General features: G+C 35.1%; 1 protein-coding gene and 1 non-coding gene across 3 annotated transcripts in view; one reads left to right on the top strand and one right to left on the bottom strand.

The window, feature by feature from the left end:
- Positions 1-27,891, bottom strand: part of PPA2 (inorganic pyrophosphatase 2) — a 91,976-nt gene that overhangs the window by 7,263 nt on the left and 56,822 nt on the right. For both annotated transcript variants that reach the window (XM_058721757.1, XM_058721756.1), the window contains 3 exons: positions 20,871-20,998; positions 17,963-18,048; positions 10,653-10,722 (listed from right to left, as the gene is read on the bottom strand). In XM_058721757.1, coding sequence (XP_058577740.1) covers positions 10,653-10,722; positions 17,963-18,048; positions 20,871-20,998 — 284 coding nt within the window. The remainder of the gene's footprint in view (positions 1-10,652; positions 10,723-17,962; positions 18,049-20,870; positions 20,999-27,891) is intronic.
- On the top strand, positions 21,981-22,084 carry LOC131508213 (U6 spliceosomal RNA). The gene has a single exon (XR_009259920.1). It is a non-coding gene; the product is annotated as a U6 spliceosomal RNA (small nuclear RNA).

Genomic DNA, 27,891 nt, shown 5'->3' with positions numbered 1-27,891 from the left:
TTCATGGTTAGAAACATACAAAGGATTTTCAGTTACTTACTGGAAAAATGTGGGCACCCTCTAATAATCCAATACAAATTCTCCACAAAAGAGTATTATTTTATACTCTTATTTCAAAATACTATCTTCTCCCCTTTTCCCACTCCAAAAATACTTCCTCATGAATATTAGTATATTTGATTTCTTTCAAACTAATCTACAGTTTGCATTACCAAAGTATGTCTTTTTCTTTGACCCATCAAAGAAAGCTTACTCTAGCCTCTATCCCTATTCATGCATAAACTATATTTTGAGTTGATACGAACCATTAATAAAACTGCTCTGTACTTAGTGTTTCTCCTTCTGAAAAGCCCACTAGGTCCCTACGAGCATCTTTCACTCCAGGTTACATTTGTTCAAACTGACTAACACGATACACTGATTGAAACAATATAAAATTGTGCTTTTACTATATGAGTTGATATTCTTTCACTTTATTATTATAAGGGTTCAAAATTAAAGGGAAAAAAAGTTCCTGGTTTTTCATACAGGTATAACAGGGTTTTTGGTTGAATTATATTTCCAAAGTTCATAGGGCAGTTGCTCTACATTAATTTTACTTTTATATTCCTTTTCTGATTTTTGCTTTAGAAATCCAGCAAAATATGACCAATTCTTAGTTATCCAGAGACAAAATGTAGAAGTATTTTAAGTCGTGTAAATTTAATCTACTGCCTCTCCCTTTCAATAATGTATGCAATTGGCTAGAATCTAACAAAATGGTTGATTTTATTTTAATTTCTCTTGTCCAGGAGCACCTAGGTGGCTCAGTCAGTTGAGCATCCAACCTTGGGATTATGACCTGAGCCGAAATCAAGAGTTGAACACTCAACTGACTGAGCCATCCAAGTGCCCCACTTTTATTTTTTAGAGAGAATATATTTTTAAGTAAAGTAGAAAAATCCCCTTTTTCCTTCTCCTTCCAAGTACTACTCATTGTGCATCCATGAACCATCACCACTGCCATCTCTAAGCTTTGTGTGCTCCAGCTTTACCTGAGACTGCTTTTAGGGGAAACCTGGCCATGTGAAAGCAAAAACAAACACTGCAGCTGCTAAGACTTCTCTGAGAGGCACTCTCTCATCCCAGTTCCAGAAGTTTCTAGTGCTTTCCATCACTCCTATGAGCTAAAGATTCACAGTCTCATGAGATTGGGCCCCTGCAACTGAGCAGGAGTGTGCTTATTCTCCTTGCCCTGAATCCTAGATTCTAAGAATTTTAATCCCCATGGCTACCAGGGTGTAGAGGGTCTGAGGCAGGTCTAGGAATTTCTTTAACAATGAGTGTGGTTCTTTGTCGCCCTACATGTACTGAGTTTGTGTGTGCCACCTCACAAAGTTCTTTTTTTATTTCCCCAGTAAAATGACTACTTTCACCAAATATTTAAAAACCTTACAAATTACCCAATTCAGACATTCCCCAATCCATTTCCTCAGAGAGCAGATTACAAGGAAAGTGCTTAAATAAAAGCATGTGGGAGAATTCGGGGTAAAAATTCCCAGATGGGAAAAGTAGTTAAGTATTAGAATAAGTTGTTATATTGTGGAAACTAATTTCTTCTCTTTCCCCCTCCTCTTCTTCCTGTTTAAGTCTCTGAATGTAAGACTAATTCTCACTGAATAATTTATATCAGTCACAATGACTTTTACAATACCCAACAATGGAATGGGCTATCCCATGAGGGAGTTAACACTGGAAATACTCAAGAGGCTGGAATAGAAGGGATTTTTCTCTATGTGGTCAATTTAACTCAACAACATTAATGCCAAGTAACAGTAAAACCAACGTTTATTGAATACTTTCTGTCTCACATTTTACCTGGATTATCTCATTCAGTTCTCTACACTAACTCTTGTAAGAAAGATATTATTATTAACTCCATTTTATAAATAAAGAAACCAGGCATAAACAAGTTAAATAATTTGCTTTAAGTTATAAGTGAAAGACCTGGGATTTGGACCTAGACAGCCTGACTCCAGAACAAACCTTTTTTTTTCCTGTTAAAAATTTCCTTGGACTAACTCTGACATGAAACAAACTGTGCATACTATATTTATAGCATGTAGTTCTGACACATGTACACACTCATAAAGTCATTATCACAATCAAGATAATAAATATATTCACCATCATCCCCAATTTCTTCCTGTCCCTGTAAGAGAAATTGTAAAATCTTTCCTTCCTGGCTCTCTCCCAAACTCTCCAACCAATGATGTTTTTGTGTCATCATACATTAGCATTTACATTTCCTAAAATTGTATATAAATGGTATGATATAATATATAAATGTATGTCTGCCTTTTTTCACTCAACATTTTTTTTTGAAACTCAGCCATGTTATAGCACAGATCAAATATTCATTTCTTTTTATTGCTGAGCAGTATTCCCATGCTTAACATACACTCTGAATATACCACAATTTATCCATCCATTCATCTGTTGATGGACATTTGGGCTGTTTCCAGTTTTTGTCTATTACAAATAAAGCTGATATAAACATTTGTGTATAAGTGTTTTTGTATGGACATATACTTCCATTTCTCTTGGGTAAATATCTAAAAGTGGAATGGCTAGATCATATGGTAGGTAGATATTTAACTTCTCAAGAAAATGCCAAACTGTTTTCCACAGTGGTTGTATCATTTTTCATTCCAACCAGCAGACTATGGAAGTACCTCCACATTCATGCCAACAACTGGGATGGCCAATCTCTTAAATTTTTAGCTATTCTAAAAAGTGTGCATAAGCATGTCACTGTGGTTTTTAATTTGCATTTTCTTAATGATTAGCCAAGTTAAGCATCATCTCATGTGTTTTCAGTATGTCTTCTTTGGTAAAGTGACCATTTGCACATTTCCTTTGGAGGTGAGGGGATGGTTTATTTTCTTATTAATGAATTGTGAGAGTTCTTTATTCTAATATAAGTCCCTTTATCAGGTATATGATTTTCAAATATTTTCTTATACTATGTGGCTTCTTTTCATTCTCTTAAGAGTATTTTTTACAGAACAGAAAACTTTAATTTTGGTGAAATCTAATTTACCATTTTAAAAAATAGGTTATGCTTTTAGTGCCATATCTAAAAAACTTTGCCTAACTACCCAAGATCAAAATAGGTTTATAGTTTTAGGTTTTAAATTTTGGTCTAGGATACATTTTAGACAATTATCATATAAAGTGCAAGGTATGGACGGAAGTGAGGTTTCTTTGGTCCCTATGGAATAACCAACTGTTCAAGTCCTACTTATTTAAAAGATTATCATTTTGAAAATCAGTTGTGCACATACATGTAGGTTTATTTCTGTATTTAATTCCATTCATTTCTTTGTCTAGTTTTACCCCATTACTCAGCTCTCTTGATTATTGTAGTTTTATAAAATATCTTGAAAAAAGGAAATTACTATTCCAACTTTCTTCTTCATAAGGTTGTTTATTCAAGGTCTCTGGTATTTATATATATATATATATGAGTTTATTAATTTGTAAAAAAAAAAAAAGTGTATTAGAATTTGATGTTGCACTGAATTTATAGATCAAAATTTGAGGAGAACTGACACAACAATGTTGCATCTTCCAACCTATAAATATATCTTTCCATTTATTTAGTTCTCCGATTTCTGTTGGCAATGCTTTATAGGTCACAGGTTCTTCACATATTTTTTCCAGTGTTTTCCCTAAGTGTTTCATATTTTTGATGTCATTATAAACAATGTATTTATTTTGTTTCCAATTGTGTATTGCTAGCATATACAAATATAATAGTTTGTTGTATAGTGATCTTGTATCCTGTAACAAACTTGCTAAAGTCACTTATTCTAGTAGCTTTCAGGTAGATTTTATTGAACATTCTACAGAGACATTCACCTCATCTTCCTTTACAAGTTGGATGCCTTTTCCTTCTTTTTAATGCACTGGCTAGAACCTATAATGCTGAATAAAAGTAGTGGGAGCTACCTAGGCCAAGCGTTATGCTTATGGAAAGGTTTCTTAAGTACCCATTTAATTTGTTTATGCCTATTTCTTCTTCAGGGAATTTTGGTAGTCAGTGTATTTTGAGGAATCTGTCCATTTCATCAAAGTTGTCAAATTTACTGGTGTAAAGTTTTTCACAGTATTTTCCTTTTATTCTCCTAATGACTGTCACAATCAGCAGTGATGTCACTTGTCTCATTCCTGACAATGAAGACTTGTCTTCTCTCTTTTCTTTCCTGATCATTCTGGCCAAAGATGTATCAATTTTACTGATCATTTAAAAAAAAAATAGCTTTTAGTTTTATTAATTTTTTCTTTTGTTTTCCTAGGCATACAAATTTTTAAAGCTATGAATACCTCAAACATGCAAAAAATGAAGACATAACACATATCTACTCCCTACACTTTTAAAATAGTAACATTATTTCAGAAACTTTACAACTGAAGTCTTTTTCTCCATACTCATCAGAAATAAAGATATTTATTTTCCTTCTCAGAAGTAACTTCTAACCACCATGCTAACACTGGTGTTCACTATTCTTATTTATGTTTCTAAAATGTGAAGACCATATCTGTCCGTATTCATTAAAAACATGCGGTACTGCCTTGGGTGTTTTGCATACTATGAACTATGTATGCCTTTTTTGCAAAAGCTTTTCTGCCCAACACCGCACTTTCAGGTTTTATCCATGTAGTCACATGGTTCTAATTTACCTATTTCACCTATGGCATGGTATTGCACCACAGAAATAAACTATAGTTTATTTACCCAGCTTTTATCCATAGACATTTATTCAGTTTCCAATTTTCCCACATCTGATCATATTAGTGTCTCTAAAGAATGTGTACACAGAAGGGTAATTTCTGATGGTGGATTATAAGTATCTTCAACTTCACTTACAATGACTTAATTGCTCTTCAAAGTGGCTGTACCAATTTATATTCCCATCAAACATATCAACAAGTATGAGAGGTCTCCTTTCCTCACTTGCTTAAAAACACTTGGAAAATAAGACTTCTAAACGTTTGCAAACCTGATAACCATGAAATTGTATTGTGTCTTAGCGTCATCTCATTGATTATTGGTGAGATACAGCAAATTTTTACAGGTTTACTGGCCATTTAAGAATCCTCTTTTGTGACCTGTCCATTAATATTGTTTGCCTATTTTTATCTGACTAGGTTATCTTTTTCTTGTTGATCTGAACAAGTTGTTAAATCTTTTGTCATTTATATGCAAAGATCTTCTCCCAATCAATGGCTTATGTTTTAACTTATTTTATGGTCTCTTATAACTGTTTACAGGTTTTTTTTTTTTTTTAACTTCATTTAAATTTATCAATCCCTTCCACGTTATTGCTGGCCCTTTACTATTCCATATAAATTTCAGTATCATCCTGTCAAATTCAATTAAAAACCCAATTAGGATTCTGATTGAAAATAAACTGACTTCATTAACTAATATGGGACAAACTGCCATTTTCATAATTAACTATTCTTTATAACTGTTATAAGTATATTCGTTTTCTAGTTTTTAACTCGTTACATATACTTTTCTATTTGCACTTTTCCATTGAATCTTGATTTAATATCGATAATTTATATCTTCAACAAAACTGTCAATTCATCTGTTTAGAAAGGTATTGCCAAAAGCATCTGATAGTATTCCCATCTGATTATTTAAATATCTCCTATGTCCATAATTCTGTCTGTAATTCTTGATATATTTATTTGTGCTTCTCTTTCATCATTCTTCCTATAATAGTTTTGTTTATATTATTATTCTTTTAAAAATGTTTATTTTTGAGAGAGTGCAAGCAAGGGAGGGGCTGAGGTGGGGGCGCAGAGGATCTGAAGCGGGCTCCTCGCCAACAGCAGTGCGCCAATGTGGGGCTTGAACTCATGAACCATGAAATCATGACATGAGCCAAAGTCAGATGCTCAACCAACTGAGCCACCCAGGTGCCCCTATATTATTATTCTTAAAGAAAGAAACCCGGCTTTTAACTGATCCTTGCCATTATCTGTTTTCTTTCATTAAATATTTGCTCTACTCTGTAATTCCCTTTCTTATAATATTAAAAGATAAGAAAAAGAACAGAGTAACTATTGAGTTCAATGTTTAGTCTCTCAATTTTCTTCATTTCTGCTATATCATTTTACTGCTCTCAAAAACTATTTTTGCTGCATTGCACAAGCTTTGACATATACTGACCCATTTGTCATTCAACTTTAAGTATTTTATAATTTCTTATAATTCATTTCTTTGAGGCATGACTTATTCAGAAGTGGTTTTAGTTTCCAAGCATATGGATTTGGATTTCTTTTCTTTTAATATTTTCATAGCTGATTGGTAACTTTACTGTAGACAGAGAATGTTGTCATTTTTTGCAACTTGCTTTGTGGGCTAATACTCAATTTTTAAAAGTGTCCACATGTACTATATATATGGACTGAGTAATAACATATGTCTGTTAGGTTAAGCTTGTAAACTTTGTTTCAATCTTCTCAACATATTTTCAAAAAATATTTACATAAAGGATCCTAAAAACAGTATCTTAAATCCCAGTAGTCAAATAAGCTGTCATTAATAGCAACTAATATTAGATATGAAAGACAAATTACATCATGTATGCATATACATATACAAACACACATCTGTTCCCTATAAATGTTCTGCACCTTGCTCCTGGAAACGAAGCCCCAATTGCTAGTCACATGGTCCTCAAGAATTGGGAAGGAATCCCATATTTTTTGGCTGTAAAGTCACATAAATGTTAAAAAACGCTTGACACAATATTCCAAAACACACAACTGGATGGTCTTGTGGTTGAACTGTGACAGGACGTTAGTCCTGTTGTCAGAGACCCACGTTGTGGCCTGGACACCCAGTAAGAGGGCAGTGCTCTCTGCCTCTGAAGATCCCCAGTGCACTGAGATCTGCACAACATCCTCATTCTGACACAGCTTGGCCTTTCATGATTGTAATACATTCAAACATCTATATTCATAAACAACATCCCATAATTCTTCTGATCATTTCTATTCTCATCTTCCTCAGAGCCACTACCCTTAAGATCTCTGCCCTAAGCATGGCAAACGACTGCTGTAGATATTTTCCAATTTGTTTTTCAAATGCTCCCACATAATACTCATCAGGTTGTTGGCTTTTATTTTTTCTTGGTAATAATGACAATATTTTTTCTAACTGATCTGTACATATTGTCAGGTGACTACTTAATTGTCATTTTTTTTTTTTTTCTTTTTTGGTCTCAATGCTACTACATTAAATTGTGCTCAATACATATTCACAAGTATATACTTCCTGCAACAGTTCTGTTAATCACTCAAAAGTTTAATCCATTTTTTTCTTTTTTGTATTTTAAAACTATCCATTCACCAAAGCAGTTAATTTATCCTAAAATACCACCTAATCAACTGATCCTGAATATTCTATCAATATAGATCTTGTTGATTAAACTTGTTAGAATGAGTTCATTCATTCTGAGCCCGCCAATAAACTCTGGAGTTACAATTTGATTCCACACAATTCCAGGACTGCTGTGGTCAGAATATGATGAAGTTTGATGGGTAACTTGAACATCTTAATTTTTTTGAGCAACCAAAGAAAAACTTGGTTTGACACCAGTGCAATGTTCAGTATATAGCAAAATAGAGAGATCTTGGAATATATACCAGAATAATTATGATTCAAACATCTCAGTGTGGTTCTGGAGAGATGAAATGCCAAGTCAAAATGCTTTGACTACAAAGAATTTCATTATTAAAAATTAATAAAATCTTCACAAGAAAGTACTATCTAATCTCCTGAATCACTAGATGCTGCTAATAGAGCAATTCTTTGACTTCCACATTTAAAAAAAAATTTTTTTAATGTTTACTTATTTTTGACAGAGAGAGAGAGAGAGACAGAGCATGAGCGGGGGAGGGGCAGAGAGAAATGAAGACACAGAATCCGAAGCAGGATCCAGGCTCTGAGCTGTCAGCACAGAGCCCGATGCGGGGCTTGAACTCATAGACTGCGAGATCATGACCTGAGCCGAAGTTGGACACTCAACCAACTGAGCCACCCAGGCGCCCCCTGACTTCCATGTTTTTAATGGTGAAATCCCATATATGATACGCTCCATTAGAGATAGTGAAGAGAGACTGATTTCTTGCATTTTGATTGTCTACTGTGGTGATCTCAGTGAAAAATCAGTATAGCACTCTCTTTCTTCATTATTATGAAGCACAACAAATTTACCAGACCATGTAATTAATGTTTCTGAATTCTAATCTTGTTCCTCACACCTAACTATCTAGATCACATCCATATCCTCTGATTTTTTTTCCCAAAAGGATTGTTTTCCTACTAATATAGGAAACAATTAAAAAACAGGATGTAAGATAGAAACTTTAATCTTGCAGCTAATTTTAAGATAAGAATCTGTTATATCTATTATTTATAAATCCCAAACTAAAATGCAATTGACTTTGTTTTAATGTTCATTTATTTATTTTGAGAGAGAGTGTGCACTTGAGTGTGAGCAGGACAGAGGCAAAGAGCAAGGGAGAGACAGAATCCCAAGCAGGCTCCTAATTGACCTCAGTTGGTCAAGACCTGAGCCCAAATCAAGTCAGATGCTTCCGACTGAGCCACCCAGGTGCCCTAAAATCTGAGATGAGTGAGGGAGACTCCATGGACAAAGATAAAAAGTTTCTTGTTTTCCTTTATTTTTCTCATTAAAGAAGTATACTGATGAGAACTAAGTTCAGAATGCAATCTGCTTATATACAAAATTGAAAACTTGGAGAAAATAAATTGATATTGTGTCCTGCATTACTACAATGGCTTCCCTCATCTTCCCTTCCCTCACTCCAGTCTATTCTCACCAATGCAGCCCAAGTGATCTTGTCAAAATCTAAGTCAAATCTTATTATCCCTCTGCTTAAAACTAGCTAGTGGTTCCGTATGTGATTCAGAATAAGAAACAAATTTCTTAAGATACTCTTTACAGACTATTTTACAGGGTCTTTCATAATAATTTACCACCACTTTCACCCCCAGAAGTAAACATTTCTGATCTCACCTCCTATCTCCCCTGAACTCACTCTATTCCACTAGTCACTGTGGTTCCTTGAGTAGTTCTTAAACATATCAGGCATCCTCTTGTCTCATGACCTTTGGGCCTATGGACTGTGATGCTCTTCCATCGGATGGTAACTCGGCACATTCTCTTACCTTCTACAAATCTTGACTCATGTCTGGCTTCTCCTAGTGAGGCTGTCCCTGTCTCTTTTTAATAACTCCAACTCCAATCTGCTCCTGGAACTTCATCCCCTCTGACCTGCTCATTTCATAATAGCATTTACTACATTCAGACACACTACAGTTGATCCTTGAACAATTAGGGGTTTGAACTGCGCAAGTCCACTTACACATAGATTTTTTTTTCAATAAATTCAGTACAATACTGTAAATGCATATGTATTTTCCTTATGATTTTCTTAGTAATATTTTCTTTTCTCTGGCTTACTTTATTCTAAGAATACGGTATACAATTCATATAACATACAAAACGCGTTAACAGACTAATCATGTTATCAGTAAGGCTTCTGGTCAAAAGTAGGCTCTTAGTAGCTAACTTTTTGGGGAGTCAAAAGTTATACATGAATTCTCAAGTATGCAGGGGGATCAGGACTCCCAATACTCCCATACTGTTCAGGATCATTGTTCGGGATCAATACACAAGTATTTTACTTGTGCATTTATCTATTATCCATTTCCTCAACTAAAATATTAGCTACACAAGGGCAGACATTTTCACATCTTTTCTTTAATGCTGAATCCCCAGTACCTTGGATCTCACTGCACATAGCAGGTACTAATTAAATAGCTGATGAATTAGTGGGGAAAAAATTTCAAAGCGGCCACAGTAGGTAAACGTTTTTTGATGTTCCTGAAGTAAAGATCTAAATTCTCTAGTTTCTAGCTCATAAGTAGTTTAAAAAAAGAAAAGCTTAGTTTATAAACCACTCCTGAACACACTTTATATAGCAATATTACTTAATTATCTGAATATGAATTTTCTTATTTAGTGGTCTCTAAATCAAGCCGTTATTTTCCTAATAAATTCAGTTGCCTCCAGGCAGCCTTATCAATGAGACAGACATGTAAAAATCCAAGATACCACCTTAGCTAGAAGGAAAGCTTGTAAGATGGCCTAACTAAATGGAAATAAAGGAAAAACAGTCTTGCTTCATCTTTCTTGAGCCAAAATGCACCTGTACCCACAGCCAGTTGCAATTTAGACACTAGATGGTGGGTAACTCAAGGGAACAGAATGGTACAAGGAGAGCAAACACATATAAGCAATAAATTGGTGATATTAAGAAGAGTAGCATCATAGTAAATTGGTTAAGTGGTTAATGTACTTTAGAAAACAATTTAAAAACTAAGCTGAAAGATTTTCAGGTTTTTTATTTAAATTCCCTGGATTAAAAAAGATGGATTCTAATGTTATTTTTTAATTTTATATTTCCCAAAAGACTTGATACACTTCATTGCTAGAGTTTTCAGAACTTCTGCTAGACTTCCCCATGACATTTGTAAGAGTAAAGGATGCTTTGCCCCTTACCAGTTCAACTATTGATCTCGCTTCCTCTTGAGTACAATGGAAAGGGCTGTCGCATATCTGCACGTTTGTGCTGGTGAGGAAAAGACAATGTTATTATCAATCAGGATAAAAAATGAGCAATTACCAAACAAGAAAACCAACTGCAAATATCCCACACTGGCTGTGTAACTCCAGTTATTTATTTCCAGCCAGTGATAAAGGACCTGAATGAATATAAACTGAGATGTTTGTACATTCTTTCAGGCAGAGTTATAAATATAGTGCTCCCAGCACTGCACATTCCAGAATATGTTTTTCGTTTAAATAGTACACAGATCTAAATAATCTCCTTGAATATAAAAGACTATACATCACAACTACACTTTACCTTTTGTGAGGAAAAGAAACTTGACCCATGAAATGATGACTATAAGGAAGAATTTTCCTTTGAGGTGATAAACACTGTTACTGGCTACTGAACGATGCTATGGAATCTCTTTCTCAGACAGGTGAGGAAGGCTAAGCTAAGAGTCATGACAGGAAAGCACATGATATGAAAACTTGGTTTTCGTACAGGGAGGGAAGGTCAGCGGGGCATAAGACAAGGAAAGGCTCTATGAAATCAAAGCCTTCCCACACAACAGGGAATGCATGCTATCTCCACAAGCATGCTGCCCATTGTGTATTTCCTACTTCCTAGATGAAAGCAAAGGCATCATTCCTCTCAAACATATTAAGACTGATTTTTTAAAATTTCATCAAAGAAATCAGATTAAAATGGATATAGAAAGAAGCAGTAGAGAAGGGAGTTAAAGCCAAAGGAAAAAGTAATTAGCAGATCCCTAAAGAAGAGGAAACACATACACACACTTGTCCCCCAAGTGGACCTAAGAGATATATATTATCGGATACGTTTTTATAATGGCTTTGTGAAAAATACATTGGGATATATATGATAAAAAGATCTGCCTAGTTATTTATTTATATAATGTCTGTAATCAGACATTGGGTACATAGCAATTACAGGTAAGCGGTTGTTCTCTTTTCTATCCAGACTCAAAATGTGGGATTTATTTTCATTCTTGGCATGAATAAAATTTGATGCAAGTTTGCATTATCTTTAAGGCTATTTTTTATTCTGTTCTCCACAGCCCATATTTAAGTAAGCTAAAAAATGAAAAAGGGAAGGTTAGTTATAAGTCAGATATTTCCCTAAAGAATGTCAAAACTAAATTTAAAAGAACAAGGCAAAAAATTAGACACTGTGAAGCCTTAAGTGCTAGTCCTCTGAAGGAAGCATGGTGTATTCTAAATATGCTATATACGATGTTTTTAACGTTAGAACTAAGCCAAAGTAAAACGTACCTTTGGAAATTCTGAAAAATGATGGTAACAGAACAGGGGAGACTTCTCTAAATAGGGCTGCCAGAAAAAATACAGAATCCCCAATTAAATTTGAATTTCAGATAACATCAAACTAGTTTTTAGTATGTCTCAAATATTGCATGAGACATTTATATTAAAAAGATGTATCGCTCTGAAATTTAGATTTAACTGGGTGTCTGGTATTTTATGTAAAATTTGATAACCTACTTCTAAAGAAACCCTCTAACTCTTAAATAAAGAGAACAAACTGAAGGCTGTTGGAGGGGTATGGAGTGGAGGGAAGGGCTAGATGGGTCATGGGCATTAAGGAGAGCACTTGCTGGGATGAGCACTGAGTGTTGTAAGTGATGAGTCACTAAAGTCTACTGCTGAAATCATGACTACACTATATGTTAACTGACTTGGATTTAAATAAAACTGAATCTAGAAAAATACAAAAATAAATAAAGTAACCCTCCACTCAACAAAGCAAATCATCAACAGAAACGGCAAAAACAGACAATATTAAAGCCAACTCTGTAATTTTTTAAAATTTTGAATAACTTTCTAAATATCTCTCATACAGTATCTTGACAAGTAACCAACGGAGCTGAGGAAAGCCAAGAGGCTCTGCCATTTTCGCCTTGGGCAAATGATTAGTATGACTGTTCAATAATGAAATGGAAGGTATACAAACAGACTTGAGAGATTCGTACGAGACAACATAAAGATTAGAGACCATAAAGCCTCTTGTTACTATTTCTCCAACAGGCTCTTATAGTAGCATTTGGTTAGCTAAAAATAGTGCCAACTTCCTCACGGACATTCTCTTAGTTAAAAAAGTATATAATCTGGGTTGTAATAGATGTCCCCCAGGATTTAAAATACTTTGAATGTTTGAAGGCATGTTATCAAGAAACATTTTTATTTTTATTTCCTCTAAATTGGCCCCTATATAAAAAGAGTTAACACTGATTCATATTAATTGATTGATTCAAAGAATTTTTTTTATACTATGTGTTAGGGACATTTCTAGATGCTGGGGATATAGTATTGAACCAAAGAGCTCCGAGGTTAGAATATGAAGGGTTCTTTTTAGCCTTAAAACTATGAATGTGGCCTGCAAGAGAAGCAGTGTAATCACTTGAAGGATGACTAAGCTAGAGGTATCTATTATAAATGAGATTTAAAATAATGACTGAGAAAAATGTGCTGCTTTCCTTTTTACACTAAGATACTAAGTATTTTGTTGTAAATTTACACAAATTGTATAGCCTATATGCAATCTTGCTGACCAAAACAAGCAGACATGACATTAGAAGAAAAGATCAGCAATACCAAAAATGCTGTGGATGACAAATCAAACTGCATTTAAAAATAATAAAAAGGTGTACTGATACATAATCGTGCAAAATAACTGATTACATAAAAAGATACAGAAACAGAAAATTACCTGCACATAATAAGCAGACATATAAAGATGAAATTTACAAGGCCAGAAATATGGAACTTTTTAGTAAAGAGAAAATGATTTTCTTCAAGGCAGACAAAGGCACACACTCATGAGAATCCCCAAAGACAGTGTCCAGGATACAGATCTGTCAAGGCCTTTCATTTTCAAGCAAAGTAGTCAAGAAAAAAAAGAGAAAATTTAATTTAAAGAGATAAGAATGACAATGATTTTGAACCACAACCTCCAGAGTCTATAGAAGAAAACTGACATTGAAGTAAATCTATATACAAAGCTATATATATAGCTACCGATACATAGATCAGGTACACCTTCCTCTAGAAAAGTAAAATGAAACAATTTTAAGACCTAAACAATTTGGAAGAACAAATCTATATAAATATATATATATATATAATATAGGTTTATATGTTATATATATATATAAATACATATTTATAAATAATATATATTTATATATTATTTTTATATACTTATATATAATATATATTTATATAAGTTATATATATATATATATATATATATATATATATATATATATTCATTCATTCAGTAAGCATGTTTAAATCACCAGTGGCAAGTCCTGACACTAAGTGCCATGATACAAACTCAATTTACAGCATAAAAAGATAATAACACACTCCAGGTGCTACACAGAGGTGTGTACAGCAGTGATGTGAGGGTACAGGTAATCTTGCCCAAAACAAATAACGACTCTTTGTAGAGGTAGCATCTAAACTGCTCCTTGAAGAATGAGCAGGCATTCATGGAGGAAAAACAGGAGACGGGAGGAAACAGAACATGAGGCTGGAAAAGTAGGTCTAGACATATTAATACATAGAAGAGTAGGATTGGATTCTATGATCAAAGGGAGCCACGAGAAGTTTTTAAGCAAAAAATGACAATCACATTTGTATCTTTCAAATATAATTCTGACAGTACCACAAAGATTTTATTAAACAAGAAAGGAGTTGCAATATAAAACAACTGAGTAAATAAATGACAAGTAACTGAATCAAGTAAGTGAAACTGAATTATTAAATTAAAAACTAAATTAAAAAAACCCAGATGCTCTAGAAGAGCATCTGAGAATCAGTCAAAATTTGAAAAATTTAGATGGGTCAGAATAGATAATGGTGAATGAAATAAAATAAACTGGCAAAATGAATAGTACATTTCTGATTTCTTAAAAATAAGGTAAATAAGCCACGGCTGAAGAAAGAGCAAGAGGGGCTGAAGAGTAAAACTCAAATGGCAAAAAACTTTATTTCTCCTGCAACACACTGGAAAGTGACTTTAGGGGAGAACAGAAATAATGAACTTCTCTGTGTTAAAAGAATGTGTAGCTTTCAGAGTAAATATTAAGCAATGGGAAAAAAACCCCAAAAATAACAACCAAACCTCTTGTGAAGAGGATTACTCAGAGTATCAATTATAGAATTTAATAAATGCAGGGATCTTGGAAGCAAAAGAGTAGCACTAGATTTGAAAAACAACAAACATCTGTTGGTTTTAAAATATTAGTCAACAATTTGCTCCAAGAGGTATTCACTGAGTGGCTAGCACATGTCAGGCATTAGGAATAGAAAGATGAATAAGGTATCCTTCTTCATGTGCTTTTGAGGAAGCTATGTGCTAGAGGAGGAGACAAATTCATAAAACACGCAGTTAAGAACTGGTAAGTGTAATAAAGAAAGGACACGGGGAAGCAAGGAATGCACAGTATAATGGCAGCTTGGCTACGAGGGAAAGCTTCCTAGAGAAAGTGAAGTCAAAACTAAATCTTAAAAAGATGAGGAAGTCAGCTAGTTCAAGAAATGAGAAGATAATCATGGCAAAGGTAACAGCATGAGGAATGGCCTAGAGGTCAACCAGAGCATGGTGTCTGTGGAGTGACAAGTGGTTCTAAGTTGTTAGAACATGAAAGTAAGAGGCAAGAAGTGACAGAAAATGAGGCCAGACAGAGAGCAGGGACCAAATCCTAGACTAGGCCTTGTTTGCTCTTCTATGAGAAGTTGAGACTTTATGGTTTTTAAGCAGAGAGGCTTATCAGAAGCACCTAGGAAGGGAGCTTTAAAACATTCAGATTCTTAGACACTACTCATCAGAGACCCTAATTTACTAGGTTTAAAGGAGATGAATGCATCTGAATTTTCCAAGTTTTCCTAGGAAATTATTACGCACTATATAGTGACAGAAATGCTGGGATAACAAAATGTGGGCCTACACTCAACTGAGTAGGGAAAATAGGCTGAAAAAGACAGGGGGAGCTTGCTAATCAGTAACAGTGTACATTTTAAGGAATTAAGAAGAAGAAGCAACTCATTAAGATAGGACATAAAAGCTACTATGAATACATTTTTACAATCAAGTGGTGATAAAAATAAGAAAAAAAATGGCCAAAATAAATTAAAATTTGAAGATTTGAACTTTAAATTACCTACATGAATAAAATTTATACCCAGAAATGTACACCCTGAAAATTTTTAAGCTAAAAGGAGATTTATTTTGTTGTATTCTCTGAAAAGACATAAGTAGAATATAGCTGGCAAGAATATTAAGCCTGGTATCTGGCTTAAATGGTGGCTCTCCCACTCAGCGTGACCTTAGATCACTTAATCTCTACGTGGTTTCAATCTCATCATGTATAAAATGGAGACAATGATACACATCTTACAGGATCGTTGTATTAGGTAACACATACTAAACACTTCGAACTTGCAAAATAGTACAAAGTTCAATAAATGTCAACTCCTGTTGTTATTACAGCAAAATGACTCCAGAGAGTAGAAATAAAATTACCCTCAGAGAAAAGGTAATTAGTCTCAGCACAGAAGGAATGACATCAAGCTACAGAGAAACTAACCAGAGGTAATCTCTACCTGTGTAGCTGAGGAACCTGGAAAACACACAGGCCCTTAAAGGACTGCAAAAACTTTTACAAAAGTACCATGAGGAAGAAGATGAAAGCAAACAGTGAGCAAATACTTCTTCGGACAGTGAGAGACCCTTTTTACAGGAGCTCACCACATGAATGTCTGACTTAGAATATCATAAAGAATAGCTCAGTCTACTAATTACTAGGATAGTCAGGACTAGAAGACATTCACTTATACCCAGTTTTGTTAATAAATTGCACTACTTAAATTAGAAATAATCACTTGATTTTAAGACTCTGCTAAAAAAAAGGAGTGATCTGCCTAAGTGGTTAAGAAGAAAGAAAGGAGAAAATCAAGGAGTTGACAATGTTACTCGAGCTTACAAAGAAACACAACCTGAAGGTTAATGCCTAAGCATTTGTGTCATAGGCAAGATGAGTCTCTTGATGACATAGATAAAATATATCTTGAGACTAATTCTTTACTCCATGTGATTACTGTATTCTAATGATTTCTTTAATGTCTCTCTTGATTCCCAGACTTCATTCTCCAAAAGGGCAGAGACTCTATTTATTGTAGTCACAGTAATAGTCCTGGAACCAGCACACTCCCTGGTCGCAGATCTTCAAATCAGTGTTTGTTGAGTGAATGGCTTCCCAATTTCTCCTGATTTGGAGAAGGGCACAGTGGAGTTGGGTACTCTACAGAATGACACGTGTGTTTGCTTTCTGTAGTTAGGCTTGCCAAAAGTCAGTTGTTTTTGTTTCTAAACCTGTTTATAAGAGCTGTCTTTATTACTATTTCATAATTTAAGCAGTAATTATGCTTACTGAAAAAGAGGATGTGGAAAGAGAACTGATTCTATGAATACTATGCAGGCCCTAAAAACTAGTAAGGCTAAAAAGCCTCAATAAAGGTGACTCACTATAATAACTTGGTGTCAAAGTAGATGTGGGTAAGAAAACTGTAAAAAGGTTAGAAAAAAGAACCTTAAAAACCTATGAAGGTTTTTAACTGTAAGGAGTTTAAGAATTAGAGGATCTTATCTTGGTTTTCTATTCTATATTACACTAGATTATATATATAATCTATATGGAACTTATATAGAAAAGGTCTTAGCCCTATATCCAAAGATGAGTGAGTACAAATTTAAATGTTTTAAAATAAAATGTTTGAGTTACATCTGTTACTGTTGTTTGATTCCCTGTAATCAATCAGCTAGTGACCCAGATCATGATGGATAAAAAGGCTTTGTACTATTTCATCAAGAAATGATGTGGTGTTTACACATAAACAACCATGTCTGCACATTGAAAAATCGCTATTTATTCCCTCTTTGCACATATCACAATGTATTATAATTAAATGTCTGTTTACTCAACAATATCCCCCACTAAACTATAGATCTTTTGGGAAAAGGGACCATGTCAATTCCCAGTTTCATGCTGTCCACCCAGCACTTGGCAATGCTTTCCATATTGGTGTTTCATGAGTATTCTTTAAATGAAAAAAAATTGTAATTCTCTTTTTAAAAAAATCAAATTGAATAGTATTATATGGCTGTTCAGTACCAATTAATAATAAAATAACATTACATAGAAAAGACAAATCCTTACCAATTTATAGCCCCTCCATCACACTTCTTCATAAGCAATGCTTTCCAACATTCATGAGTAGATTTAATAACTTCAAGAGCAAAGGCCTAATTCCAAACCAAAAACAGATATAAAGATCACATCACCATACTAACATGGAACTATTATCACTATGACAGCTAATTTCTAAGAACATGAGCTCTGGAGTCAAGCAAACCTGAATATAAATACTGGCATCCTTATTCACCAGCTGTGTGACTTTTGAGCAAGTTACTTAATCTCACTAAGTCTTAACTTCTTCATTTATAAATGGAAAGTAATAGAGATACTGTAATTTAGGGTTGGCAAACTAGGGCCTATGGGCCAAATTTAGCTCATGAAAACACCATTTTTATAAATGTTAAGGTTTTTTTTTTTTAAATGTTTACTTCTGAGACAGAGAAGGAGGGAGGGAAGGAGGGAGGGAGAAAGAGAGAAAGAGAGAGAGAGAGAGCATGTGCGAGTGAGCAAGTGCGGGGAGGGGCAGAAAGAGAGGAAGACACAGACTCCAAAGCAGGCTCCAGGTTCTGAGCTGTCTACACAGAGCCTGACATGGGACTCGAACTCATGAACAGCAAGATCATGACCTGAGCTGAAGTTGGAAGCTTAACCAACTGAGCCACCCAGGCGCCCTGTAAATGAAGTTTTATTGAACACAATCATTCATCTGTGCGTGGTTTAAGACTGCCTTAGCACCACAATGGCAGAGGTTAAGAACTTGTGACAAAGACCATATGGCCTACAAAGTCAAGATGCCACACCTAATCCAAAAGGCCTAGCTATTGAAAGGATAAATAAGTTGTATGCAAAGTGCTTAGTCTAGTCCCTTGCTTATAAGGTAACCATACACCTATTAACTTCATCATCATCAAAACTATAGTCTAACTGCATAAACATGTTCTAAAGAACATCCACTGTCTAGGGGTGGTAAACCTCCTTAACATTTTCAATTATTTTTTTCTTAGTATAAACTTAAATGGTGTCCGAAAATGCAAAACCAATGAAACACACACACCTCTTGCTAGATATCTTTCTAGCAAGACCATCTAAAGGAACACTTGTTCTGTTATTCCAAAGCAGCAAATTCTTTTGATTTTTTTCTCCTTGCTATTTTTTCTTAAGGAGAGTCCTTAGATACTAACTAATTTTACTAGCTATTTTCTCCTTCAATTACAACTAAACATATTACAGTAAGAAATGAGGAAATTAAAGAATCTTTGGAACCAAGATGTAATAATAATGAGAAATCTTCTGAAAAAGAAAAAAAAAGTTTTCTCAGGTCTATTGTCATGTGACATGAAGGAGAATGGCTAAATGAGGTGATATGGGGAGTCCCCTTTAACATATGGTACAAAAAAGCCAATTTGTTGTCAGGATAACACAAGGAAAGATTTTTAACCAAATCATTCGGGTAATTATGATTATTTAGAATCACTTTTCCAGCACTTGCTTAAAGGAGTCAGCAGGAAAAATCTAGATAGCACAGGAGTCACCTTTTCAAACATGTTAAGGAGATGTAACTTAATTTTCCTGAGTTAGGCACTACATTTTAAACAGAAGTGGTAAAAAGCAATGCCTAAAAATGATTATTTTCTGAAACCAGGTTTATAAATAATCTAGTCTTCATTCAGAAAAGAATTAACATTTATCAAAATCAAGCAAAAAAACAAAAACAAACAAAATAAAAACCACCCAAACCATACTCTGTGGCAATAAGGAGCCATAAAAAGTTCAAACAAATTACAACATATTATAACATATTTTTAGAGGAAAAAGACAAAAATTAATTTATCTTATAAATCTTAAATATTTATTTTTAAGAGTATTTAATTGAAAATAATAGTTTTATATCTACATTTAATAAGTCTTAGACAAAGCCCTCAAGATGTTAAGGGTTCTTTCAACGTGCCTTTTAAAAAATACTAGGTTAAGCAATAAATTCTTATATAACAAGATATTTATTATAATTTGTAAGTTTCCATTAACATGGCTTACCTTACTTACAAAACATGTTTTACTTATTAGTATCCACTTAACTGTTGGTGTGTACTGTGTGTAATTTATATGGTGGTAAAAACTTTATTTTTTTTAATTTTTTTTTAATGTTCTTTATTTATTTTTGAGACAGAGAGAGACAGAGCATGAGCAGCCCAGGGGCAGAGAGAGGGAGAGTCACAGAATCTGAAGCAGACTCCAGGCTCTGAGCTGTCAGCACAAAGCCCAACGTGGGGCTCAAACTCACGGAGTGTGAGATCATGACTGGAGCTGAAGTCGGATGCTCAACCGACTGAGCCACCCAGGCGCCCCAATGGTGGTAAAAACTTTAAAAAAATATATATTCCATGCCTTAGACTTAACATCCTTAGCCTATTTTCTCCATTTGTATCACATGAGAGATACTTCATGGTAACTTTGTGGTATTCCAACAGAAAAATTCTATTACAGTAGGATAATTTGAGTGCTTTCTTAACTGTTAAACAGCTTAAGTCAGTCATGGTAGAATGAACACTTAGAAGAAAAGCCTCTTGGGATTTACATTAATGGTAAGTTAACTTTCTCCTCTCCACAATAGTAAATGGAAGGTGGTTTGTCATACGTAATATGCAGACTGAGACTGATCATGGAAACCCTTCATTTTCTGAGATGAAGGAAATATCAACAGATAAAGAGATGAATCCAGATATTTATCAAGACTTACTGGTTCACTTAGAGACCTCCTGAAAAAAATCCTTTAAAATAAATTTGACAAAATAATGTCCTTAAGTATTCGAGTCAGTATAAAGCATTATCATGTTATATACAAATATTCACATAAGAAACCCCCAAAGGTGAAAGAAGTATTGTACAAGTATCACAAGGCATATTTTAAAATAAAGATTATCATCTTCACCTTGTTTCTGAATTCTCCATTAAAAGCAAACTGGTTTTCTGGTTTTCCTTCTGGCACCTTATAAAATCTGAGCCAATTAAGCGTAGCTTCCAAGTAACCTGGTTTGTACTTCTTAACATCATCAATATCTGCAAGTGAAGAAACAAAATACTTTGTTAAAAACTGAAATTCATTCCTATTAGTGGTAGAGCACTGGACTGAGGGAGTCCACCTTTGTTGCTAGCTAGCAGCATAATCATCATGTATCAAACCGCCTCTGGACTTGAGGGTTTCTTTCATATGTAAAACACTACTCCTTCATTCTACAAACATTTCTTAAGACCTCCAGATGCTGTTAGGTACAGGGTATAAGCAGATGAAGACAACAAAGTTATTTTCCTCAAGGAGCTCAGAGATTCCAATTAAAGGAAACAGACAACAAACAGCAATGAAGTGAGATTAAGTGAGATATACTTAAGGATTGACGTCATTCTGTGAGCAATGGAGAGTTTAGAGTAAGGTAAGTTACATCAGGATCTGTGTTTTAGAAATATTAAGCTAAAGGAATATGGAAGATAAAGAGAGGGCAGTCCCCAGAAGAAAACATACTAAAGTCACATGAGAAGGGTTTCACACACACACACACACACACACACACACACACACACACACACACCAAATACTGAGTTTTGTTTTGTTTTTTTGAGAGAGTGCAAGCGGGGGAGAAGGGCAGAGGGAGGAGAGAATCTTAAGTAGGTTCCACACTTAGAGTGGAGCCCAACGTGGGGCTCAGTCTCACAAAAGTGAGATCATAACCTGAGCCAAAATAAAGAGGCAGACCCTTAACCAACTGAGCCCCCAGATGCTCCAGTAAGTTTCCCATTATGTGTCAGGCATTGTTCTAAGCAGTGAAATATAACAGTAAACAGAAATAAGCCCTTTCTCTCACAGTTTATACAATAGGAAGAAACAGACAACAAATAAAGAATATACAAAGGTAAGTGGTGAAAAGTCTGATGAAAAATAAAGTAGAATATGAAAGAGAATGCAAACAGGGCAATTTTAAACAAAGTGATATCTAGATGGTTCAGTTTTTACATTCATTTTCTATAATGATTTTCAGAATTTATTTTTAGTTCTACTGAAAACAGCTTAAAAATTGGAATGATAAGAAAAGATTAACATGGGCCCTGCACAAGGATGTGACACAAATTCGTGAAGCATTCTATATTTAAAAAACAAACAAACTTAACCATCACATTCTGAGCATATTTAGTATATTCATTTAAAATTTTTTTTTTTTCAACATTTTTTATTTATTTTGGGACAGAGAGAGACAGAGCATGAACGGGGGAGGGGCAGAGAGAGAGGGAGACACAGAATTGGAAACAGGCTCCAGGCTCCGAGCCATCAGCCCAGAGCCTGACGCGGGGCTCGAACTCACGGACCGCGAGATCGTGACCTGGCTGAAGTCGGACGCTTAACCGACTGCGCCACCCAGGCGCCCCTAGTATATTCATTTAAATATAACTGGAAACAGTACCATATTAATAACAGACTTCTCCCCAAAAGAGGTCTCCAAGAAATGTATCCGTTCCAATAAATACCAATTCAAAAAATATGGGAAATAACTAAATGAAAGAAGTCTTTACTCACCACCAGACTGTGACTTACGGGAAACAATATAAAATGACATGGTAGCACTCGAGAAATTAGAAAGGTATAACTAAAAGTAGAAGATGACACCATGCATTCGGATAATTTAAAGATCACTTGGTTTCAGACTAGCTCATCCAACCTTGTGGGAATCCCCAAGCACTAGGCATGATAGGGAAAAGTAAGCATTTTGCAGGCATGAGGTAGACAGGACGCCTGCCTTTTGCCTGTTCTGAAAAGGTTTGGTAAGAGTCACATATGCCTCCAGAAGCCAGATGTTTTGCTTAAGTGAAGTAAGTGTGGTAAGGCATGTAAAAATGGCAGAAACCATGGCAAACAAAAGACTGCGTATATTGCCTACGGCATTCAAATTTAAAATTTTATAACACGTCAATGGGCCACACATCTATCTAGGGTAATTCTGGGACAAACAGCAAAAATATTGTAACTAAGGGAACAAATAATCACTTGAAACTGAACACAGGGCACACCTGCTCTATTAATCACAGTAAATACATATTTATTAAGTGGTGTAAGATGTTTAGGATAACGAAGTCTAAAGATTAAGATATTTTTAGTAGTATACATTGTATCCTGAGTCATAGAGTTCTTTGTCATGCCCAAAACAGAACACTCAATACTTATTTCACCTAATGCACATTGATTCCTCTTTAAATTCTGACTTTCTACTTATCTAATTAAAAGTGCTTCTTTCTAAAGTGAGCTTTCTATTGATCATTTTCCTACATTCTATATTTTTGCAAAATCTCTCCTAAATTAACTACTACTACTGAGTTCTTCCAATGCATTGTCTTCTTAAAGGGAAAGGAAATCTTTTAGTTCACTGAAGGTGAACAACCAGAAATGTAATTTAATCAATGTCCAAAATAAATCATTTTCTATTACTTAAATTTGATTTATGACTTTATCATTGTACCTTACCAAATCTACCGTTCTCTGTCCCAATGCATAGACTTTTTTGGTTTTTTTTTGTTTTAAGGTAAATGTTTTTAACTCAGTGACTTTAAAGGAAAAGCTTAAGGAGAAGCCAGTATCTATCTTGGCTTAGGTGGCTTTCTCTTCAGATATTATGAAGCGAACTTGGTAAAGACACCAATAACAAAAACCCAACAATTTAATAACGCCCAATAAAACTCTGCAGACATAAGCGAAATGTTTCTATTCTCAATTAGAACCTGGAATAAAAGCTGTATTCTCTCTCTCTCTCTCTTTCTCTCTCTCTCTCTCTCACACACACACACACACACACACACAAATCAAAATGAGCAACATTCAGAAAATCTATCAACAGCAAATACCTCAAGCCAAAAATCTTATATCAATACCAATAGTCAATTCAATTACTCTTCTGAAAATATGAAAAATTACACCTATTATCTAGAAACTGATTTACAGTCTATAAAAAACTCAGTTGTTCTTTATAAAACTGAGAAGAGTAAGTATATTCATATTAAACATAAGAAAACTACAACTAAGAAAATGTATAAGATTTCCCAAAATTTATCGAACACATTCATGGTAGAATTAATATTATAAATATAAGTCTTCCATGAATTCTTTTCTTCTATACTGTACAGCTATATTGTCACTGGTTTTATTTATATTAAAAGAAAAGGAAGCAAACCCTGAGAAACTTAACAACAGAAAACAAACTGAGGGTTGTTGGAGGAGAGATGAGTGGGAGATGGGCTAAATGGGTGATGGATATTTTTATTTTTTTATTTTTTTTATTTTTTTAATGTTTTTTGTTTATTTTTGGGACAGAGAGAGAGACAGAGCATGAACGGGGGAGGGGCAGAGAGAGAGGGAGACACAGAATCGGAAACAGGCTCCAGGCTCTGAGCTGTCAGCCCAGAGCCTGACGCGGGGCTCGAACTCACGGACCGCGAGATCGTGACCTGGCTGAAGTCGGACGCTTAACCGACTGCGCCACCCAGGCGCCCCTGGATATTTTTTTTAAATTTTTTAACATTTATTCATTTTTGAGAGACAAAGTGCAAACAGAAGAGGGTCGGAGAGAGAGGGAGACACAGAATCTGAAGCAGGCTCCAGGCTCCAAGCTGTCAGCAAAGAGCCCGATGCGGGGCTCGAACGCACAAACCACGAGATCATGACCTGAGCAGAGGTCGGAAGCCTAACCGACTGAGCCACCCAGGCACCCCTGGGTGATGGATATTAAGGGGGACACTTGTGATGAGTACTTCGTGTTATATGTAAGTGATGAATCACTAAATTCAATTCCTGAAACCAATTTTACCATATATGTTAACTACTCTAAATAAAAATTTGAAATGTATTAAATAAGTAAATAAATGAATGAATGAATGAATGAAAGTGTAGATGTATTTTTTAGTTTTCTTTTTTTTAAATTTTTTTAATGTTTATTTATTTTTGAGAGAGAGACGGCAGGGAGGGGGGAGGGAAGGACAGAGAGACGTGGAGACACAGAATTGGAAGCAAGCTCCAGGCTCTGAGCTGTTGCACAGAGCCCTATGCAGGTCTCCAACCCACAAACCGTGAGATCATGACCTGAGCCAAAGTCGGAGGCTCAACTGACTGAGCCACCCAGGTGCCCCTTTAGTTTTCCTTTATTGTGGTAAAATATACATAAGGTAAAACTTGCCGTTTAATGTACAATTCAGTGGCATTAAGTACATCCACAATATTGTATAACCATTACTATTCTCCATTTCCAGATTCCATTTTCATTAGATATATTTTTTTAGAATATATATTAAGAAAAGGAATTCTCTAGTAATGATTTATACCCATTCTTGGAATTAACTTCTTATGGAAGTTTCTACTATAGTTATACAATGCATTTTCTTTTAATATTTATTTATTTGAGGGGCGCCTGGGTGGCGCAGTCGGTTAAGCGTCCGACTTCAGCCAGGTCACGATCTCGCGGTCCGTGAGTTCGAGCCCCGCGTCAGGCTCTGGGCTGATGGCTCGGAGCCTGGAGCCTGTTTCCGATTCTGTGTCTCCCTCTCTCTCTGCCCCTCCCCCGTTCATGCTCTGTCTCTCTCTGTCCCAAAAATAAATAAAAAATGTTGAAAAAAAAAAATTTAAAAAAAAAAAAAAAAAATTTATTTATTTGAGCGAGAGAGCACATGCACGCAGGTGCACGTGAGTGGGGGAGGGGCAGAGAGCAAGAATCCCTGATAGGGAGAAGCCCTACACCAGGCCTGAAGTCAGGAACCTGAGTTCATGACGTAAGTCAAAACCAAGAAGAGTCAAACACTTAACGAACAGAGCCACCCAGGTGCCCCACAGTGTATTTTCAAGATGAACTAACCCAACAATAAAATCAGAATAATCTAAAAGAGTTCTATTATATAGTCAATTAATTTATTTCAGTTTGTTTTTAAGTACAAATCAAGCTCTTTTAAAAAACTGAGATCTACCGTATCAACTCCCTGAATGATTAACAAAGACTTTCCACTTCCGTAAAATATTTTAACTGCTGTCCATAGTGGTCTGTATGTTGAGTCTGGCAGAAAACTCTGGAAAGAAGTCCACACTTTGCTTCTACCAGTTAAGTTTTAGCTTTATCATGAATCAGGTATGTTTATTCCCAAAGCACTTATGCCAACCGTATCGGTGGTTGTAATTATGAGATTTATAAAATATTATATAAGGCAATGATTTTACCAGTATAAAAAAATTATTTCTATAAAACTGACTTCAATGTTTTGAAAGAATTCAATAAAACAGTTTGCTAAACATATCTGCTGTCAAATTAGGCCTGAGTAAAAAAATAAAGATGAGGAAAAAAAAACATACAAATCTACAATTATGCATGTAGATTGCTCTGCATAGTGAGGAAAGAGGATTTTAGATATGAACGGTCAGGGACAGCCTCTGATAAAACTTTAGTAAATTGTTATTTTTTTAATGTTTGTTTACTTATTTTGAGAGAGAGAGAGAGAGAGAGAGAGAGAGAGAGAGAGGGAGAGAGAGGGAGAGAGAGAACACAAGCAGGGACAGAGGCAGAGAGAGAGGGAGAGAAAACCCCAACCAGGCTCCATGCTCATTGTGGAGCCCAATGCAGGGCTCGATCTCACAACTGTGAGATCATGACCTGAGCGCAAATCAAGAGAAGGATGCTTAACCGATTGAGCCACCCAGGCACCCCAAGTTTTAGTAAATTCTGGGATGAAGTGTGGGAGCAACTCATTCAAATATCTAGAAGAGGAGAAGTCCTGGGAAGAAGATAGGAAGTGCCAATAATCTGAGGTATGATTGTGCTTAAAATGGTTAAGGAAGACAGTAAGAAAGCCCTGTGTTTAGAGCAGAGTGAAGAAAGAATGTTAGGAGATGAGATTAGAGAAGCAAGCAGCCACAGGCCAGTCACAAGGGACTCTAAGGGCCATCCTTTTACTTTGAGATAAGAAGCCATTAGAGGGTTCTGGACCAAACAGTACAGATTAGGAAGATTGCTCTTTCTGCTGTGTAGGGAAAAGATCATAAAGGAAGAAGTGGAGTCAGGAAATCCAGTCTTTGTAGATGAAATACAATGAGGGCCAAGATAAATGGTAGCTGTATGGAGGTAGTGACAAATGGTCAATTTTGGATATTTTTAGAAAGCAGAACTAAAAGGAATTACCAAAGAAAAAAGTTAAAAACAAAACCCAGTAAAGATCAGACCTATATAAAATTTAAAGTATCAAAGAATGAAAAAGGAATAGCTGGCAATATTAAGTAACAATTTAAATTATAGTACAATCAATTAAGCAGTCACCTAAATATTTATCACTGTAGTTTTTTTTTTAAGTTTCATAAAAAGGTGTCAAATGGCCGACTAATAGTGTACAGCCATTATTTACTTTATAACAAAGTGGTTTCCAAACTTGAAAATTTAATTAGAAAAGATTAAATCGAGTTTCCTTAAGAGAATTTTTATGTTAAAACTGGATATAAAATTTATAAACAATCGGGGCGCCTGGGTGGCGCAGTCGGTTAAGCGTCCGACTTCAGCCAGGTCATGATCTCGCGGTCCGTGAGTTCGAGCCCCGCGTCGGGCTCTGGGCTGACGGCTCGGAGCCTGGAGCCTGTTTCCGATTCTGTGTCTCCCTCTCTCTCTGCCCCTCCCCCGTTCATGCTCTGTCTCTCTCTGTCCCAAAAATAAATAAAAAACGTTGAAAAAAAAATTTTGAAAAGAAAAAAAGAAAAAAAAAGAAAAAAAAAATTTATAAACAATCATAGTTCTATATAAATTCACTAGAAAATTTATAATTTCTTTATTAAATATTAGCTTTAAGGAAAAACAGAGAATAATGATAAAATATAATGACAAATTTTAAAGTTCAATTTGGCTTCTCCAAATCTAGTACTCTCCAGTTTAATTTAGTTTTCCTTGACTAAT

Source organism: Neofelis nebulosa, chromosome 3 (assembly GCF_028018385.1).
Source record: "Neofelis nebulosa isolate mNeoNeb1 chromosome 3, mNeoNeb1.pri, whole genome shotgun sequence".
Lineage (NCBI taxonomy): Eukaryota > Metazoa > Chordata > Mammalia > Carnivora > Felidae > Neofelis > Neofelis nebulosa.
This window is presented reverse-complemented; position numbering and strand designations above follow the sequence as displayed.